This window comes from Gadus morhua, chromosome 3 (genome assembly GCF_902167405.1).
Source record: "Gadus morhua chromosome 3, gadMor3.0, whole genome shotgun sequence".
NCBI lineage: Eukaryota > Metazoa > Chordata > Actinopteri > Gadiformes > Gadidae > Gadus > Gadus morhua.
In genome coordinates this window covers 22,267,946-22,287,603 of record NC_044050.1, presented here as the reverse complement: position 1 = coordinate 22,287,603, position 19,658 = coordinate 22,267,946, and the positions used below count along the sequence as shown (strand labels likewise).

The following is a 19,658-nucleotide window of genomic DNA, read 5'->3' as shown; positions in this document are numbered from 1 at the left end:
GTGTACAAGTATCTAAACCATAGATCATCTGGTCCTGCTGGACCAGCTGGTTGGTAACAGTGGGCCTACCCCTTTCAGACTACAGAGAGCCTGCATGTCAACAGAATCACAACAGCAACTCATCTCTCAATGCCTTTATTATGATAAAAAAGAAAAGTACAGTACACAACAGACTAAGGATTCAGTTGGGAGCTAGTTTCTCTCCTCGAACTGGCCTTTGTTTTTCAAGAGGAACGCCGCTAGGTACTCGATGGGGTTGGGTGGTCTGGAACAAAGAGGTCAAAGGTCAGTGCTGTAGCCAGAGAGGACTGACTACCACCTGGTTTGGGTCTGCAGCTCACCTGTCCTTCGCCAGCACCGACAGGCCCTGCAGGAGGATGGGCACGACCGTCTGGTCCAGGTAGGCTCGCGTCGGGAGGGCCTGCAGATCCACCTTCTGCTTGGAGCTCTTCTCTGCTGCGCTACCCTTCTCATTCTCCACTATTCTCTAGGAACGGTCAACGTACAGGAGACCATCAGCACAGAGTAAACACTCACCTACATACAGGTACCGACATACACACAAAGAATAGCCTTCAATGCAATCTCTATGGGCTCCGTGGGGCTTGCACTTGTAGTTTGTGAAAGTTCTTGATCCTGAATCTGAAGAAATACCAAGATGCTGTATTTTCAGCAGATTTTGTATTTCATTTGTGTATGAAAATAGATTGTTTGGGCAATTCTGAGGAATGTGAAATTATTGTTTTTCTATGTACCACTGTGATAAGTTATTTTTCTTTTGTAAGCCAATACTTTCAAGGTCAGTCAATAAATACTTGACTTGATATACTGCCCCTGTCTTTATGTTGCTGCCGGACATATCTTGTGTCCCGTTTAGCTAGTTTACATCCGATTGATGTAAATAATTAATTGTGGAGCTACACGATTATTGTTTATGGAGTTGCCATCTAGTGGACACAAGAAGGATCTCTGTATGAGTGAATCATCCAACTACAAATTATGCTGTCTTGCTTAATGCACCTATTGAATGAATCTGAAAAATTGCCCACCCCCTGTGATATTTTTCAGGAGCCGCCAATGTGTGGTATACAGGTTGCCTTTATGTGTTATAAGCCTGAATGTTGCAGATATATGTGGATGTTACCTGGATATTATCTGTGAGGCCATATTCAGCATGCGGGTTTTCCGTCACCTAAAAAGGAAACAAATACGGTTCACACATTGCTTATTTAGATATCAAACTAATGAATATACAATTACACAGGGTACAAATATTTATAACTAATGAATTCACTACTCACATTCTAAAGATTATATGTTTAACTAATGAAGATACCACACACAGGTTACAGATCATATATCTTACCGGGGTGTGTCCCTCCATGGACTGGTCTGCGTCTGCGTGATCTGTTGAAGGTGAGTGGCAAGTTACGGAAAGTATTCCCACCAAGTGATACAACTGATCCGTTAGACTCACTAATGCAAGTCACCCCGCTATACTATTAGCTTGGCTAGCAACATAGCCGCAATGCACTGTCAGAAAAAAATAGAGCAATACATTGAGAACTGCATGAAAAATCAGCGGTGTGATGGTTTATCCAGGGTTTTAAACCTGAATCATTCGATATACCTTTCTGAGACAACCCGCGGATATATTTACAAGGGATGAAAGAGTCGGCGTAATGCTGTCATCCTGGAAGCTGCCCAAACATCTTCGGGCTTATTTCTCCTGACTGAACTAAAGGAATCAACTTAAATAACCACGTACTTATCATGAACTAAACAAATCATAAACTAAACTCATCTTCTTTAGCATTGGCCCGCAAGCCAGGCGGCTCTATGGACCGAAACGTTGGAAGAGCGGCAGGATACCAACCAAGCATCGTATATAGAGGCTATAACTTCACAGAAACACACATTTATAAAGGCATTTTCAGATTAGTATTTTCGCCAATGCTTTCCAACACGCCTGCACGGAAAGTAGAACTAGAGGAGCAGTGAAACTATAAATAGCAGAAGAAGAAGACCGTGAACCCGGACAACAATTGACTCACCGTCCGCCATGTTTGTTGTTAGATGTTACGCAAGATACGTTGCGTAGCACTTACGCATTTTACGTCGTTGATAAGGAAAACGGTTGAAAACGGTTGTAAATGCTTTACATCTAACAGAACGAATATTAAGTAAAAAATGTTTTAAAAAACGAAAGTTTCTATAGTTTCCGCATTAAGGAATCTGTAATACAAACCTTTACAATTATTTGAATGTACACCGGAAGTGTGTTTGTGCTGGATGGAGAGACAGCGGCCAGACAGACGCAGACATCAAAGGCACACACTGGTGCAACACCCTCGCCTCGAAGATTTATTTGCGACCTAAATCTCCTGATCTGGATTATTATAACCGGGTGGGGGACCTGGTGTGGTAGAGACCCCAGACCTGCCAGACCGACAGCAAGTCCCATTGACATGGACCTGGTAGAGTCGGAGAGATGAGCTCCGCAGGCTGGGGAGGGAGAGGCAGGAAAAAGCGGTTGCCTGGTTCGGCACCGTCGGACCGCGACACCTGCGACCAGACGTCGCTCCTCCAGCGGAGTCTCCACTATGGAGCTTACCCGCTGCTGGCGGTGCTGTCGCTGCTCCGGCTCCTGGTCGTGCAGCTCAGCGCGATCCTGCTGTGGCTGTACGGCCGACTGGTCCCTGCCGTGCTCACTGGGAGAACAGCCGGGCACGTGAGCGACCAGCCCGGCGACAGCCAGCAGGTCCAAGACAGCGACAGGGTCTGGAACCACCACAAGCAAGCCTTCGAGTACATATCGGTGGCCCTCAGGATCGACGAAGAGGAGAAAGGTGGATAACGAATATTTAGTTGGCTAGTTAATGTCTTATTTGTGCTGTGTAATGGTATTTTTAAAAATGTATTCAATGGTGTATCATTAATTTCTTGCACATAAGACGAATGTCATGAACAGCGACCAACTGCTTGATCATAAAGCTTCCACGTGAGCATTGTGGTCTCTAAATAACGATGAAGCGATGTGTTTATTTCATTTTCAAATTGGCAGATCTTTTGAGTTCTGATGTAGAGCTGGCCGTATCTTCTAGGACGGAAGCCTTATGTGTTGTGTTTGTTACAAAATCCAGTCAAACTTCTATAAAGAGCTTCTACCGAAAAAAACATGGGTCAGGAAAGTAAACCTAGACCAGCCTGGAACAGGACAACAGAGCTAGACCAACCTGGACCAAGACAGCAGAGCTAGACCAGCCTGTACCAGAAAAGTAGACCAGCAACAGACTGCCCCAGGTGTCCTGGGTCACGCGAACATATTGGGTCAATAGATGTTTGTGAAGACCTTTCTATGAAGTCTATTGATCGCGGCTTCTGTTCTGTAATGGAGGTTTGATCCAAACTTTCTAAAGGACCTCTGGACAAATCTCTGAATATAATACGTGCCAATTGGGTCAGTATGTATCGATCACAGTACGCATTGATTGCTATGAATCGACTTAGACTGGGTTTCCACATAGCAATGCCCTGGGGGATCAATCATGTGATCCATGTGGAATGTGTTGATTGTGTACATGGTGTGGATGCAGTACTGTGGTACTGTACTCAGTCTAACATGTAGCCTCTGTTCAGGCCGTAGTGGCTCACGTTCGGTTAGGATACTTTGTTTGATCAGTATAGTGTGTGTTTCAGGCCCCAAGCTGCAGGCTGTAGAGTGGTACAAGCGGGGCATCGCTGAGCTGGAGAGAGGCATCTCCGTCGACCTCGGTCCAGGAACAGGTGAGAAGATACGCCTGGGGAAGGGACTTCCTGTTTACTACTGCACAGTTCAGCCGAGTTATAATTACCCATCTGAGTCTGACTTACTCCAGAGAATATTGGTTTGACCATTCATGAGACAGGATAGATAGTAGAGGGATACACAATCGACCGGGTCTTCTGGTATCTACGCTCTGCTCTCTAGTGGCTGGCTAGATCACACAGGATACCGTACTCTTAACACACTAGGACCTAGGTCACACAGGATAATTACGTACTCTAATACAATAGATCACCCAGGATATATACCGTACTCTAATACACAAGGACCTAGGTCACACAGGGTAAATACCATACTCTAATAAACTAGGTCACACAGGATATATACCTACTCTAATACAATAGGTCACACAGGATATACTGTACTCTTATACACTACATCATACAGTTTCCATATAAACCGTACTCTAATAATTAAATTAGAGTACAGTATGTTTCCTGTGACTCTAATACACTCGGCCACACAGGAAATATACTGTACTCTAATACACTAGGTCTCACAGTGGATATTTCCCCTTCTCTTAAATTGTTCTGAACCTTACTTAAAATCTCTAACTGTAAAATAAATCAAAAAAGTAAAAGAACATGCCGGATCAAGTGTTTTGTTAAACTGTTGATGAAGTGATGAGTCGATTCTCTGGTGGGGTGTTAATGTTTCCTGCAGGGGAGACGACAGAACGAGACAAACGGCTACAGTCCAAAATGGCCACCAACCTCATCATGGCTAACGACAGACTGGAACTGCTGGGTAAAGCACATCACCACTAATTAGCCGAATAGCTTCTTCTCAACATGTAAATGTTGTGTGTAAAGTACACCACCACTGGTCAACTTAGCATGTTAACTGCTTGTCAACATGTACACCACCGCTGAAAAACAGTGTGCTAAGCGGTGGGCGGCAGGTTAACATGTTTAAAACTGCTTCTTAGCATGCTAGCCTGATATATTGTAGAGAGCATGTAAGAACAACATGCTAGCTAGATGGCTTCTCGAAAACATGCCCCAAACTGCATGCGACAGCTGAACTCCCTCTGGACTCAAGCTAATTTATGCCACTTTTATGAATGAACTTCTCCAAACCATTGATCGATTATCTAATCTACCTTTATTTGTTTGTCTCTCTCTTTGCTGTTCTTTTAGCCAAGGTGGTGTCAGGGTCCTCACCTCAAAGAGATACTTACACCACCAGGACTAACCCCGCCCACCATAACCCTCACCTGCGCCCAGGTAGGCCCTCACCCCGCCCACCATAACCCTCACCTGTGCCCAGGTAGGCCCTAAGCCCGCCCACCATTACCCTCACCTGCGCCCAGGTAGGCCCTAAGCCCGCCCACCATAACCCTGGAGTTTGAGAAGTACAGCTTTGTTTGAGTGTCTGATCTTGTGTGTGTGTGTGTGTGTGTGTGTGTGTGTGTGTGTGTGTGTGTGTGTGTGTGTGTGTGTGTGTGTGTGTGTGTGTGTGTGTGTGTGTGTGTGTGTGTGTGTGTGTGTGTGTGTTAGTTAACAGCGCCGCACCCAAGAAGACTGTGGCTCCCTCAAGCCAGCCCTTGACTCGACCAAAGCCCACCTCCAAGACCTCCGTCGGCCCCACGCCCCCTTCAGCTGCCCACCGAGCCCCCGCACACCACAGCAATAAGGTGGGGGACCGGGCCCCCCCACACAACCACAGCAATAAGGTGGGAGACCCATCAGCAAGTTCTGATGATGCATCATAATCGTGTTGTTATGATCATAACAACACAAACACAATAACGCGATCATGATCACGTTCTTATGATTATGATTAGTGTTATAATAACGTGATCATAATAACAGTGTTATAAAAATGTGATCATAATTACGGGACATAATGACGGGATTATTATAATCATGGTGTTTTAATAACTTAATCATCATAACGTTATAATAATGATAACAAGGGCAACCGGGGGTTGGGTCTGTCTGCAGGTGAAAGCAGGAAGTGGTCGTAAAGCGGGCATCCTGAAGGCCCCGCCCCCGAAGAGAGACGTGAGGAACCTGAGGAATGTAGACCCCAAGATGGCCGACCTCATCCTCAACGAGGTCGTCCACAGGTAACTTCCATTGTGTGTGTGTGTGTGTGTGTTATATAGTATAATGTGTTTTTTAGTAAGGTGTGTTGTGCAGCCTTAAATTTTGTGTGTGTGTGTGTGTGTGTGTGTGTGTGCGTGTGTGCGTGTGCGCGTGCGCGTGTGCGCGCGTGCGTGCGTAGCGGCGTGTCTGTGCGGTTTGATGACATCGCTGGACAGGAAGTAGCTAAACAGGCACTGCAGGAGATCGTGATCCTCCCTGCCCTCCGACCCGAGGTGAGGAGACTCCTCCTCTGCTCTTCCTCTTCTCCTTTCTCCCGTACCCACGCCTGTCCTCCCCCTCTCCTCTTTCTCCTCCTCTGCTTTCTTCTCCTCCTCCTCCTCTGCTCTCTTCTTCTTCTCCTCCTCCTCCTCCTACTCTGCTCTCTCCTCCTCCTCCTCCTCCTCATCATCTCCTTCTCCTCCTCTTCCTCTCTGCTCCTCATCATCATCTCCTTCTCCTCTGCTTTCTCCTTCTCCTGTTCCTCTCTGCTCCTCCCCCTCTCCTCTCCTCCTCCTCCTCCTTTGGTGTGTGTGTGTGTGTGTGTGTGTGTGTGTGTGTGTGTGTGTGTGTGTGTGTTGTTGTTGTAACCATGGTGACTGACTCCAGCTGTTCTCCCCCAGTTGTTTACGGGGCTCCGGTCCCCGGCCAGGGGCCTCCTGCTGTTCGGACCCCCGGGAAACGGCAAGACCATGCTGGTGAGTGGGGGTCCCGTAGCTATAGTTGTCATGGCAACAACTGTTTGATTTTCAAAGTAAAGCTGTAGCCGCTTGACAGTTGACCTTTCGATGGCGTTCTGTGAGCAGAAATGTTTTATCTTCCAGGCTAAAGCCGTTGCCATGGAGTCCAATGCTACCTTCTTCAACATCAGCGCCGCGAGCTTAACATCCAAATATGTGAGATAGCACTGTTATAACCTCCAAACTAAGCCAAATACAGCGCAAGCATTCCACTGTTATGACCTCCAAACCTGGCTAAATACAGCACTAGCATTCACTGATAGAACCTCTAAACTAGGCTAAATACAGTGCACAAAATCTATTAGTACTACTACTAGTAGTACCTGCTGCAGTTCTAGAGCAGTATTCCTGTGGCTCCAGGTCGGCGAGGGAGAGAAGCTGGTCAGAGCCATGTTCGCCGTGGCCAGAGAGCTCCAGCCCTCCGTCATCTTCATCGGTCTGGATCACTCAACTACTCCTGTTTCCATTCATTTGAATTAAGGATTCAGATCAATTCAATCGAAGTGACGGTGTGACCTAAAACAACATCTGTGTCTGTGTGTCTGTCTCCCTCCCTCCCTGTCTGTCTGTGTCTTTCTCCCTCCCTGTCTGTCTGTGTTTCTGTCTCCCTCCCTCCCTCCCTCCCTCCCTGTGTCTGTCTCCCTCCCTCCTTCCCTGTCTGTGTGTCTGCCTCCCTCCCTCCCTGTGTCTTTCTCCCTCCCTCCCTGTCTGTGTGTCTGCCTCCCTCCCTCCCTGTCTGTCTGTCTCCCTGTCTGTCTGTCTGTGTGTAGATGAGGTGGACAGCCTGCTGTGTGAGAGGAGGGAGGGCGAGCATGACGCCAGCCGGCGGCTGAAGACAGAGTTCCTGCTGGAGTTTGACGGGGTGACGTCTTCCTCTAGCTCAGCCGCTACGCTGTCAGCTAGCATCTCAGCTAAGCTGTGTCAGCTAGACTTGTCAGCAGATGTTTTGGTGTGTGTGTGTGTGTGTGTGTGTGTACGTGTAACACGTGCTGTTTGTGTGTGTGTGTGTGTGTGTGTGTGTGTGTGTGTGTGTGTGTGTGTGTGTGTGTGTGTGTGTGTGTGTGTGTGTGTGTGTGTGTGTGTAGGTCCAGTCTGGTCAGGATGAGCGGCTCCTGGTGATGGGGGCCACTAACCGGCCTCAGGAGCTGGACGAAGCGGTGCTCAGGTCAGCCTGCCGTTCTCCGTCTCTACCACTGGGGGGCACTGTCGTTGCGTCTGTCCTTCCACGGTTCCAGTTTCACAGGCCAACATTGTATATCATAAAGCTAGGGCAGGCTGACAGTGCACAGGCAGACTGCGCGGAGGAAGCCGGTTGGGGTAGACAGGCCGTCCAATTATAGCCAATTATCATTCAACATCAATAAATGATTTGGACGTGCTTATTATAGGCCTGCGAGACAGATACCAATTATTTCTTTATCAGAGCATTTGATTTATTGATTGCTGTTTGGTTATAAATAGAATTTCAACAAATATGACAAAAAATGCTTCTTACATAAATGGATAGACTTATAGTGATAGCATAAAGCATAGCAAAAACATTGTGAAGATTACGTTGTTACATGTAAATTGAAAAATGAGTGTTGAATTGTCCGTTATTCCATGACAGCAAAGTACAGGCAGCTGGTGTCGTTGGTTCTTAATTTGGTGTAGCAAGATGGCTAGTGGGCTAGTGGGCTAGCTGGTGTGAGCAGGGATGACTAGTGGGCTAGTGGGGCTGGCTAGCGGGCTAGCTGGTGTGTAGCGGGGGCGGCTAGTGGGCTAGTGGGGCTGGCTAGTGGGCTAGCTGGTGTGTAAGCGGGGGCGGCTAGTGGGCTAGTGGGGCTGGCTAGTGGGCTAGCTGGTGTGTAGCGGGGGCGGCTAGTGGGCTAGTGGGGCTGGCTAGTGGGCTAGCTGGTGTGTAGCGGGGGCGGCTAGTGGGCTAGTGGGGCGGGCTAGCTGGTGTGTAGCGGGGGCGGCTAGTGGGCTAGAGGGGCTGGCTAGTAGGCTAGCTTGTGTAAGCAGGGATGACTAGAGGGCTATCTTGTTGAGATCAGCTGCAACAGTGGTTGTTTCTTGTTTTTTCTCTGCAGGCGTTTTGCCAAGCGTGTGTATGTGGCGCCCCCTACTGAGCAGGTAGGAGAACTTCACACAGCCTTTACCAAGCCGTCTGGAGATAACATGACGATGAGCTGTGTGTGTGTGACTTTGTGTATTTTTAGACTCGCTTCTTACTCCTGAAGACGCTGCTGGGTAGCCATGGAAACCCACTGAGTCAGAAGGAGCTGAAACACCTGGCCAGGTAGGCCACACCCCTCCTCAGTCGCATGCACTGCCCGTACAGGATGATCCTGTTCATCAATCACAAACAGGAAACAGGAAATGTGTTTACCTTCGGTTTGTTTCAGACTCACCTTGGGATACTCAGGAAGTGACCTCACCGCATTGGCTAAAGACGCCTCGCTGGGACCAATCAGGGGTGAGCTCCATCCCTCAATCCTCTGTCTGTCTTTGTAATATAATGGTTGTGTCTTCGATATGTTTCTATGTCGTTCTATGATGTTCTGTATGGTCGAAGGTGGTTGTATGATCTGCTGTGATGATCGTTGTGGTTCTCTGTGGCTGTGTTCTACATGGTTCTCTGTAGTTGTAGGATGTTCTGTGTGGTTCTATAGTTATGTGATGTTCTTTTTGGCTGTGCTCTCTATGGTTCTATGTATTTGTTGACAGAGTTGAGACCGGACCAGGTGAGGAACATGGCCGCCCGCGAGGTGAGTCCACATTCCCTCCAGAAGGGGAAGTATGATGATGTTGTTTCCTCCAAGCAGGATTTGCAAAGCGTAAACCTACAATAACTTAAGGGTTATCAATAATAGCTTGATAACCCTTAATAACACTATTAGTACATGCTTAATGCACAACTTGATAACACCATTAGAACTACATAAAAGGTTTCTGTGGTCCATCGCTTTAATTATTTGTCTTTCCTTTTGATCCACATCACACAAGGGGAGACCCTAGGTGTAGGGTAGGCTGGGGCAAAGGCTGTGTGTGTGTCCATGTGTTGAGGTGTGTGTGTTGTGTCTCCAGGTGAGGAACATGCGTTGTGAGGACTTCCTGGAGTCCCTGAAGAAGATCCGGAGCAGCGTGGCTCCTCAGACTCTGGAGATGTACGCTCGCTGGAACGCAGAGTACGGGGACACCTCCAGCTGCTAACACGCACACGCACACACACGCACACGCACACGCACACACACACACACACACACACACACACACACACACACACACACACACACACACACCTTTCTGATAAGACCAAGACTGTTTCTACAAACAATTCACAAGGAGACCTGCATATTGACCTGCGACCCCAGTCAGGTGGACAACAGGAAGCAGTGCCTTACAAGCTGATGGTGCTGCCCTCTGCTAGCCTCCCTGGATAACATACTGGACACCACTTGTAGCTGGTGACCTTTGCCCTCAGGACATCCTCAGGTTGCAGAGCTCATAACTGCCGAAAGAGACGAGATGAGACCACTCTGTGTTAGGGTCCAGTTCGGTTGCTCCGTGTTGGGGTCCAGCCAAGAATCGCTGTGTGGTAGTGTCCAGTCCGGTTACTCTCTGTTGGCCCAGAGTCGTTCTATGTTCGGGTCCGGTTCGGTTGCTCTGTGTTGGGGTCCAGCCCAGAGTGTGCTGTGTTGGGGTCCGGTTCGGTTGCTTTGTGTTGGGGTCCAGCCCAGAGTCACAAATTAAAAGTCACCTTTACTCTACTGTAGCTTCTCAAAGTAAGTCTCCATTGGTTTTACCTTCAAATAAAAAATGCACAAGTGAATCTTGTTATGGCTCCTTTATTGTGTCATTATTTGTGAAATTGGTATTTCATTATTAAGGTGCTCAAGTAGTTAATTTATCATTAAACGCATAATAGTATTATTTTTCGTAAGAAACTATTAATCAAGATTTCTTGGCTATTTCTAAGTGATTGCAATATTTTTGGAAAATGTTATAGGCCTATTTGGGGTCCTCCCAGAGGTATTCGGAGAAACGACATGTGCTGCTGCATGCCTCACCTCTGATTGGCTGACGGTTACCTTGCACCTGTCCCGATGAAGGTTGGCTGAGGGTGTTCAGAGGGAGCGGGCCCAGAAGGACCTCACCCTGAAGAGTCCTGTGAAGGGTCTGGTTCACGGCTCATTTAAAAGAGTTTGAACGGGAAGGTCACGAGGGTTGAGCCACGGGGAAAATACTCAGCAAGATCCCTTTAAATAGAGCTAATGAATTTAAATATGGTCAATGAGGCTGAAAGTCAAAACAGTTAGTCCTTCATCAGGACATACTCCGATGAGAAGCTATTTATATATGGACCATCTCTCATGAGATGCAAAAGATTTCGAGATTGGTTTATTTTAACATCAACATGTGTAAGGTGGGTTAATGAAACTTTGTTTTTCTTTCTCCTGCTTTTAGATTTTTTTCTTTGGGGGGTCCTTCTTAGTGTCTAGTCAGTTGCCTTACATTCTTCTGTCCAACTAATGTTTATCTGTAGGGGCTCAACTAAATTTGACCCTAAGTGAACTTAACGCCGAATGAATTAGAATCCAACCAGAACGTAACTTTATGGCCTGATGTCGATAGTGCTGAGGTATGTTGCATATTCTTGAAGAAAGTTGTCCAATCGCGGGTTGCTTTTAACTCACTTCATTTATTAAAGTCGTCGGCATGTTTCGGTATGGTAAATGGAGACTACGGAGGGAATTGTATCTAACACTTGTGAGAGGAAAATACCGTGATCTACTTCAAGCCCCCCGCTACAACGCTGATCTAATGCTAACTCTTATTTGTTCAGTATACCAGCATATTTCAGTATTAAGGGGATTACTACGGAAAACTTGACTTTATTGAATGAGAAGAAGACCGCTGTTTATTCTCATCAAGAAATTCCAATAAGGATGTAAAAGTTCTGCAAACGGATTCATGTTTGTGACGCGAAGTTGTTGGAAGACAGGGCTCTGTTGTAGGGACAGATCCCACCAGTTAAGTCTAATAGATTGGAAAATAAAGAACAAAGTGTTGAGAAAGACCCGGGAGATTTAGAGAGATCACGACGACACCCCCTCCGAGGAGCGCTAGTATAATTAGACCGGATTTACCGGCGGACAGACGATAGTTCCTCCAGACTAGTTGCTGTGAGGCGGGTGGACGGCTCGTCTGCGGCCGGGGGAGAGACGATGTCGGCGTTTATCGGCTTCCAGGGGGCCAGCACCCACTGGAGAAACAACTACACCCTGCCCGCCCGCGACCCCCCTCTGTCGGACCAGGGGGAGACCATCATCGGGGTCTACCTGCTTGTTCTTGGTCGGTATCAACAACACGCAGTGTTGTGTGTTTATACTTCTTAAAGAACTTTTTGACTGAAATACTAACTATCTTACGGCCAGAACTAACTACTGAGTAGAGGGATTTTTTTTTTGGTAGGCCTATAATAAGTATTTAGATGTAAGGGTATTTATTGGTATGTGTATTTGGATGTAAAGATATTTATGGGTAGAAGTATTTTGATGTAGGGTTATTTAGTGGTAGAAGTATTAAGATGTTAGGATAATTATTGGTAGAAGTACTTAGATGCAAGGATATTTATCAAGTATTTAGATGTAGTGGCATTTAATAAGTAGGATGTAAGGGTATTAATAGGTAGAAGTATTAAGATGTAGTGGTACTTATTTAGTACTTTTATGTAGTGGTATTTACTAAGTAGGGTATAAGAGTATTTATTGGTAGAAGTACTTAGATGCAAGGGTATTTATTAAGTATTCAGATGTAATGGCATTTACTAAGTAGGATGGAAGGGTATTTATTGGTAGAGGTCAATTTAAAGGTAGGCCTATTCATAAGTATAAGTATTTCGATGTATTGGTACTTATTTAGTACTTCTATGTAGTGGTAATTACCAAGTAGGATGTAAGGATATATATTAGTAGGAGTATTTTGATGTCTGGTTTCCGTTGTAGTTTATCTGGATTATAGCGGTGAGGAGATCAGGATTGAGAGCGTTCAGAGATGAACCTTCACTTACCATTAATTTATCAATTATCCTTCTATAAATACTCATGTTGATACTACGGCTCTAGTAATGATGCTGACCGCCAGGCACCAGAGAGACAGATAGGGAGACAGATGGTTTTCAGTCTTGATGGTGTAGTACGAGAAACAGTCTCCGGGTTAACTCCCAGATAATCCAATTATTCCCCAACCGCCACAGCCCACGTCACTGCGTCCATACCAGTTAACTGGCTTTCTTTAGTGGGGGGTTGAATGGAAGGTTGTTGTTTTTTAGGTTGTTTTTTAGGGTTAGGGTAAGGGGTCGTTATTAGTGGGGTTTAGATTGTTGGTTGTCGGTTCTAAGGTCAGTTGTTTCTCTGGGTTGGGTGTTTGGGTTTGATTTCTAGTACTAAGGTGAAATTTTAAGTTCTAGGGTTGGGGTAGAAGTTTCAATTGACTGGGTCTTAGGGTTTTTCGTTTTCAATTCTAGGGTTGGGGGATAGGGTTAGAGGTTTCCATAGCGTTGTATTTTGGGGTTGGTTTTCAGCTCTAGATTTGAGGGTAAAGGGTTTCTATTGCAGTGTTTTAGGGGGTTATTTTAAGTTCTATGTTTAGGGGTTTCCCCATGAGTTTGGTTTTAGGGTTCGATTAGTCAGTTCTAGTCCCAGGACAGGATCCCCATGAGTGTCCCATCACATTAGTAGAAACAAGCATTCAGTCAACACTCTACTTATCTCTCTATAAATAAATTTTGAAAACTGACAGTTTTTTTGACTTTGGTGGGGAGATGTCCCCCCACCTCTTCTGCAAACGATGCGTCTGAGGTAGAGCAGAAAGCAGTCATACCGACCCAAAGGAACAGCCCTTTCCTACCACTGTGTCCTTCACTCATCCTGTGAGTCGGAGCGCCCCCTGGGTGAAGGGCTGATTATGGTTCCACGTAAACGTAACGCAAGGACCACAAAGACGCCTCCCCGCAGCCGTGAACCTGTTTGGGTTTTGCGTCGGTTTTAGGTGAGCGGACCGATCCCAGCCCTCGCTGCTGTGACTCGACGCAAGGTTAAAGGCCCACTATGCAACTTCGGGAATTTCTTCGCCGTTTTCTTGGTTTTGGCACGCACATTTCTCTACACAGCGCCCCCTACAGCTTCGTAGTAGATATTTTACAACTTTGTCGTAACAACTCGTTGACGACCCTTCCCCATGCACTTCTACGCGAGCCATGTGCATTTGTTTTCAAAGAAGCCGGCGAATGCGTTGAGCCATGTCCGAAGTAAATGTTCATAAAGTGTAGGCAAGGTTATACATTTTTAAAATGGTGTATTTGTATTGCAATAAACATAAAGCCATCCTTTTTATAGTTGACGGGGAGAATTTATATCCTAGATTATAATTGTTTTATCTTAGGTTGAACAGAACTATCAGTGTGAGAGTGTTGGCCAACATAATAATCGAAATAAACAAGAACCTGGATTCTGGGATTCAGTCTGTATCTGGGGGACGAGACAGACGAACAGCAAAACACCAATGGAAACAAAGGTGTTTATATGGCTGCAACCAAGCAAGCTAGAAACATACAGGGCTCACAACAAAACGGTCGAGAAAACAATTTGTACAGGGCTCACAACAAAATGGTTGAGCAAACACATTTGTACAGAGACTATCAACATCAAGAATACCACGAGGACAAAGTTCACCAAAGGGTACTTTCAATTTCAAAAGCAACACGGCTAAGTCGGAGTCTGGTTTGAAGTCTTCTTTTTCTTTCAGTTCACGCTATTCCTGAAAAGCTTGCCCAACGTTTACTCGTGTCTGGCCTCTCTGTCGGTCAGTCTCCCCTTTCTCTTCTTCTGTTCCTCCGACATTGGGTTTCTCTGTCTCTTTTTAGTCGGCTGATCTATGATGAATGTAACAATTGGCGGTAATTAGTTACTTCGCGAGACCCGAGACTCCCGCGAGAGTGGGCGGCGGGTCGCCGGCAGAAACATATTCATTTTCTCCGCCAAGATGCGCAAGGGGGAGTTGAAACAACGAACAATCGAACAAAAATGTATAATGGAACCACCGCAATGACTCCTAGCCTGTTATATTAAGGTAAATCAAGCCAAATTGCCTCGCAACTGGCTGTTTATATCTAGCCGGTGCCATGTTTGGGTGTGTGTCTGTGCCGTAAAGCATTTTCGAAACTACAATCTGACTACATTTTCGAGGATACTTCCGCCGCGTCACATCCGGGTGCGCTCGGTCCGAACACATCAAGTTGCATATGCGCTTTTTCACTGTAGAGGCCACATGGGAAAATGACACACCCACCAATCGACCCAGAAATGAATGCAGAACCATCAGCATAACTCTCAACCTGCATTCTTAATGTAATTTTGGCTAAAAAAGTTGCATAGTGGGCCTTTAACATTTTTGGGAGGCGCACGTCACCCCCTTGCGGTGGTCGCAAGGAGGGTCCACAAGGACGTAATGGGTCTGTAAACCCCCTTGCATTGCGTCAACGTGAAACCATTATCAGCCCTTTACGGTGTGTGTTAACGTGCGCGGCGTCGTCGTCTGCGCGTTAATGTCCGTGCGTCGACGTGTGTTGTCCCGCAGGCTGGCTGTCCTGGTTTGGGAACAGCATCGTTCTGTTTGTGTTGTACAAGCAGCGTGCCTCGCTCCAGCCCACGGACTATCTAACCCTTAACCTGGCCTTCTCCGACGCCAGCATCTCCGTGTTCGGGTACTCCCGGGGAATCATCGAGATCTTCAACGTCTTCAAGGACAACGGCTACCTGGTGTCCTCCGTCTGGACCTGCCAGGTAAGAAGGCGTCCTGCCTGTCCAGCACTCGCCCACGCCACCCAGACCGTGATAGTGGTGTCGTCATGGTGATGGTGTGTTGCAGGTGGATGGCTTCTTCACGCTGGTGTTTGGGCTGAGCAGCATCAACACCCTCACCATCATCAGCATGACACGCTACGTCAGAGGCTGTCACCCCACCCGAGGTACCCACACATACTAATACATACTAATATTTAATACATACTCACACATACTACTACTTAGTAATATACACTAATACTTGCATACTCATACAACACTCCACTAGACTATCATAAACATATATAAACTGCAGTATCATATATTGTGATGGTATACTGTATGCTGTGATACTTTTGATTATCATGTAGTATCTATAACGTGTACTCTGGTTGTCCTCAGCTCACCTCATCAACAACACCACCATCCTCGTGTGTCTGGTCTGCATCTGGGCCAGTGCTGCCTTCTGGTCTGGAGCGCCCCTAGTGGGCTGGGGGAGCTACACAGGTAGGAATACAACCTGTTCGCACTGGTTTTAACCACTCCAAACCACTTCACACAGCCTCAAACCGGTTAACATCGCCTCAAACCACTTCGCACAGCCTCACACCGGTTAACATTGCCTCCAATCGCCTAGATCCACCTAACACCAGTTCACACAGTTTAAAACTACTTCGCACAAATTACAATCACTTCACAGCACCTCAAACCACTTAACACCAGTTCTAACCAGTTCACATGGCATTAAACCACTTCAAACCATATCAGATTGCTACTTCAAACTAATTTGCACTGTTTAAAACAGTTTGAGACGAGATAAGACATGTTGAAACCAGTTACTATAAGTTCAAACCTGTGGAGACCAGTTGAACAAGGTTATAGTGAGTTAATCACTGAGCAAATTTTATGAGGACTCAAATTCCAAACCATTTTAACCAGTTAAAACATGCCTAAACCCATTGAAGCGATTTAAAACCAATATAACCCGTGGCAACTAGTTAAATTATTCCGAACCCGTTGAAATGAGCTGCATTTTTATTTGTATCTTTTGTTAGCTGACAACACTACCAATTGTTTCTAGACCGTCTCGTTTACATCCTTGTTAAGGCGCTCATGTCTTAGGGTTAGGGTTATGGCAATCACTAATAACAAACTATTAGTACTTCGTTCTGATCTCTCGAGCCGCTGGGTTAGAAGGCGAGGTGGTGCAGCACTCAGTAGTTTAAGTTCCTCTGACTTCCTACGAGAATGCCTTCAATGTGACCCGCTCATAGTGTACTTTGGACCAGCATGAAGCCACGGCCTGTTGTTTGTCTAGACCGCGGCTACGGGACCTGTGAGATAGACTGGGCTAAAGCCAGCTACTCCAGCGTCTACAAGTCCTACATCATCTCCATCCTGGTGAGCTGCTTCCTGCTGCCCGTGTCTGTCATGCTGTTCTCCTACGTGTCCATCATCAACACCGTGAAGCGAGGGAACGCCCTCACAGCCGACGGAGACATCAGCGAACGCCAGCGCAAGATAGAGAGAGACGTCACCATAGTAAGACACACACACGGTCCCTAGCACCAACACTCTGCTCCTGGCTACAGCCGACATCTGTGGTATTAAGGTCCGGTCATCGGCACCATGGTCTGGTATTAAGGTCCGGTCATCGGCACCATGGTCTGGTATTAAGGTCCAGTCATCAGCACCATGGTCTGATATTAAGGTCCAGTCACTAGCTTCAGCACCACGGTCTGTACACACCATAAACGTCGGTAATAATAATAACAATAATAATTATTATAATTCTATGAATAATTAATCAGAATGTAATATATGTAACAAGGGTATATGTGTAACATGTATTGTTTGTGTGACCCTGGAGAGATCCTGTCATAACCAGTAGCTCATGTAAACCAATCCTCCCACTCCGACCGTACCACTGCGCCAGATGCGGCCCCGAGCCACAGGTCAGGTAACCTGGTCTGTGGTCCCCAGGTGTCCATCGTGATCTGCACGGCCTTCATCCTGGCCTGGTCTCCGTACGCCGTGGTGTCCATGTGGTCCGCCTGGGGCTTCCAGGTGCCGGTGCTCACCAGCATCTTCACGCGCCTCTTCGCCAAGTCGGCCAGCTTCTACAACCCGCTCATCTACTTCGGCCTCAGCTCCAAGTTCCGCAGCGACGTGGCCGTGCTGCTGCCCTGCACGCCGCACGCCCGCGAGGCCGTGCGCCTCAAACGCTTCAGGCCCAGCCCCCAGCCGGCCGCCGCCCGGGCCCCGCTCAACGCCAGGGAGAGGAAGTACGCGGCCCCCGGGGAGCCGGGGCCCCCGAGGGAGCCCTGCGTTCCCCCGAGCCCGCCCATGGACTCAGGCCTCGGCAGCCCCCCCCCGCCCGCCGACCCGCCCTCGCAGACCGACGGAGAGTCGATATGCGTCAGACTTTGAAATGGTTGCAGATTTTCTCCATCGTAGGAAAACCCTTAATGCAGTTGAAACCAGTAAGGGTTCATATTCACCGTAAAGAAATCATATTTGTTGTTAAATGTTAAATATTCACTTTAAATGTTAAATATTCATTTTTCAATGTTTCATATTAACTCTAAAAGGTTTCATTTTTACTTTAAACATATTCACTTTAAATTCACATTTGGGTCTTTCAGCAATACCTCCTAGATGAAGGTGGTTTCAAAGGGTAAAAAGTAGAGCTGTCAGTTAAACGCGTTATTAACGGCATTAACGTGAACCAATTTTAAAGGCATACATTTTTTTACCGCGAGATTAACGCAATTTATTTATTTTTGGCTCAAAACAAAGAAGCAGTAGCCTGACTGCTATGTTCAAGGCAGTATGTTTGTATGTTCATCGTTTAATTGCACTATAGGCTTTTTTTTTTGTATCGTCCTGTTTTGATCAGTATATGCCAATGTTGTTATCAATAAAAAAACATTTGCACAAGGCAAGCCGATGCACTTCTCCATGTTGATAAGAGCATTAAAATGAGAAAAATTAATGGGACAAAGAAATCAAGAGATATTTAGCATATAAAAAAGATTTGCGATTAATCGTGAGTTAACTATGACATTAATGCGATTAAATATTTTAATTGCTTGACAGCACTAGTTAAGAGCTATCTGGTTCCCGAACGAATGCATGTGACATGCATGATCGCGCTTTCTCAGGTCATATAGATGAAGCAGAGTTCACGTCTGCACATTTGTTGAAATTCCACAAACGTATTACCCGTATTTTGTACGTTGCATCATCTTTCCTGTTGTAAATAGCCATGGCTACCAGAGTAGCCCATTAAAGTTACATACAACCCTAGTGATGATCTAAATTAATGTCTCCTTACTCATCAAAAAATAATGCATTGTCTGATTCGATCATATTCTCTGATCCAAAACTAATTAGTTGAGTGCTGCAAGCAGCCTATTCTTAGGCTTTATTGTTTCTTGATTTACTATTCTCTACAAATAATGCGACCCTACTCCTTCCACAATTTTTCACCTAGAGAATCCATTCCACCTAAAATCGTCATTTTTGGGGGGAATTGCATGCTACCATTCAACAATTTTTTTTATATTATCAACTTTTTAAAATGTTTATAATAGCCTACTCTCTGACACTGACTCTTCAATGACTTCAAACTTCGCAACTTGGTCAATTCTTAACCGTTAACCTTTGTTCAAACATTTAACAAATCAACATACTTTGATCTTCAAATATTTCTAAACATATTTTCAACAAATCCACAGTTTAATTTAAACCCGCTTTGTATATTTTCAGTTGATCTCATTGCCTCCCGTCGAGGCTACAGCGTGACAATTCCACCGCTCTAGCAAAAGGTGGCTAACCCAAAAGCTAACCATTTCGGACATCACGTCAATTAATTTTCAATTGAACGTTTTTGTCTAAACAAACAAATAAAGCTTTAAGAAAACTATTTTTTACTCTATTAACCTCATCCTCCTCATCTCCTACCGCTTATCCGGGGTCAGGTCGCGGGGGCCGCAGCTCTAGCAGGGGGACCCAGACTTCTCTTTCCCGGGGGCCACATTGACCTGACGGGGGAGATCCCGAGGCGTTCCCAGGCCAGTGTCGCGATATAATCCCTCCACCATCTAGTCCTGGGTCTTCCCCAAGGTCTCCCCACTGGACGTGCCTGAAACACCTCCCTAGGGAGGTGTTCCCA

General features: G+C 46.2%; 3 protein-coding genes across 5 annotated transcripts; 2 read left to right on the top strand and 1 right to left on the bottom strand.

The window, feature by feature from the left end:
• Window positions 1-119: 119 nt before the first annotated feature.
• dpy30 (dpy-30 histone methyltransferase complex regulatory subunit) lies at window positions 120-2,110 on the bottom strand. Of its 2 annotated transcripts, none has more exons than XM_030351086.1 (5): window positions 2,055-2,110; window positions 1,367-1,407; window positions 1,145-1,192; window positions 342-487; window positions 120-265 (listed from the first exon to the last, which is right to left on the bottom strand). In XM_030351086.1, the coding sequence occupies exons 1-5, from the start codon at window positions 2,062-2,064 to the stop codon at window positions 193-195; spliced, it is 318 nt and encodes a 105-aa protein (XP_030206946.1). In that variant the 5' UTR covers window positions 2,065-2,110; the 3' UTR covers window positions 120-192. The 2 variants fall into 2 exon arrangements, with proteins under 2 accessions (XP_030206946.1, XP_030206947.1); XM_030351087.1 differs by lacking the exon at window positions 2,055-2,110 and adding an exon at window positions 1,631-1,884.
• A 42-nt stretch (window positions 2,111-2,152) lies between these two features.
• LOC115540080 (spastin) lies at window positions 2,153-10,472 on the top strand. Of its 2 annotated transcripts, none has more exons than XM_030351073.1 (17): window positions 2,153-2,849; window positions 3,700-3,786; window positions 4,490-4,573; window positions 4,966-5,052; window positions 5,326-5,462; window positions 5,773-5,897; window positions 6,056-6,149; window positions 6,537-6,611; window positions 6,738-6,809; window positions 7,014-7,089; window positions 7,424-7,515; window positions 7,739-7,818; window positions 8,726-8,768; window positions 8,855-8,934; window positions 9,041-9,111; window positions 9,363-9,403; window positions 9,723-10,472. In XM_030351073.1, exons 1-17 carry the CDS (start codon window positions 2,492-2,494, stop codon window positions 9,846-9,848), a joined length of 1,728 nt encoding a protein of 575 aa, XP_030206933.1. In that variant the 5' UTR covers window positions 2,153-2,491; the 3' UTR covers window positions 9,849-10,472. The 2 variants fall into 2 exon arrangements, with proteins under 2 accessions (XP_030206933.1, XP_030206932.1); XM_030351072.1 differs by having other exon boundaries at window positions 5,326-5,501.
• A 977-nt stretch (window positions 10,473-11,449) lies between these two features.
• On the top strand, window positions 11,450-18,790 carry opn6a (opsin 6, group member a). Its single transcript, XM_030351080.1, has 6 exons — window positions 11,450-11,990; window positions 15,276-15,481; window positions 15,567-15,666; window positions 15,884-15,988; window positions 16,800-17,023; window positions 17,465-18,790. The coding sequence occupies exons 1-6, from the start codon at window positions 11,864-11,866 to the stop codon at window positions 17,909-17,911; spliced, it is 1,209 nt and encodes a 402-aa protein (XP_030206940.1). The 5' UTR covers window positions 11,450-11,863; the 3' UTR covers window positions 17,912-18,790.
• The last annotated feature ends 868 nt before the right edge of the window (window positions 18,791-19,658 follow it).

Bases quoted from the DNA above. Each gene is read 5' to 3' on its own strand.
- dpy30 (XM_030351086.1), bottom strand. The intron at 1,193-1,366 runs GTAAGATATATG...TTTCCTTTTTAG, and splicing joins CCATGGAGGGACACACCCCG to GTGACGGAAAACCCGCATGC. The intron at 488-1,144 runs GTAACATCCACA...GACCGTTCCTAG, and splicing joins GCCTCACAGATAATATCCAG to AGAATAGTGGAGAATGAGAA.
- LOC115540080 (XM_030351072.1), top strand. From the start codon at position 2,492: ATGAGCTCCGCAGGCTGGGGAGGGAGAGGCAGGAAAAAGCGGTTGCCT. The intron at 9,112-9,362 runs GTGAGCTCCATC...ATTTGTTGACAG, and splicing joins CTCGCTGGGACCAATCAGGG to AGTTGAGACCGGACCAGGTG. The intron at 9,404-9,722 runs GTGAGTCCACAT...TTGTGTCTCCAG, and splicing joins GGAACATGGCCGCCCGCGAG to GTGAGGAACATGCGTTGTGA.
- opn6a (XM_030351080.1), top strand. From the start codon at position 11,864: ATGTCGGCGTTTATCGGCTTCCAGGGGGCCAGCACCCACTGGAGAAAC. The intron at 15,482-15,566 runs GTAAGAAGGCGT...GGTGTGTTGCAG, and splicing joins CCTCCGTCTGGACCTGCCAG to GTGGATGGCTTCTTCACGCT. The intron at 15,667-15,883 runs GTACCCACACAT...GGTTGTCCTCAG, and splicing joins AGGCTGTCACCCCACCCGAG to CTCACCTCATCAACAACACC.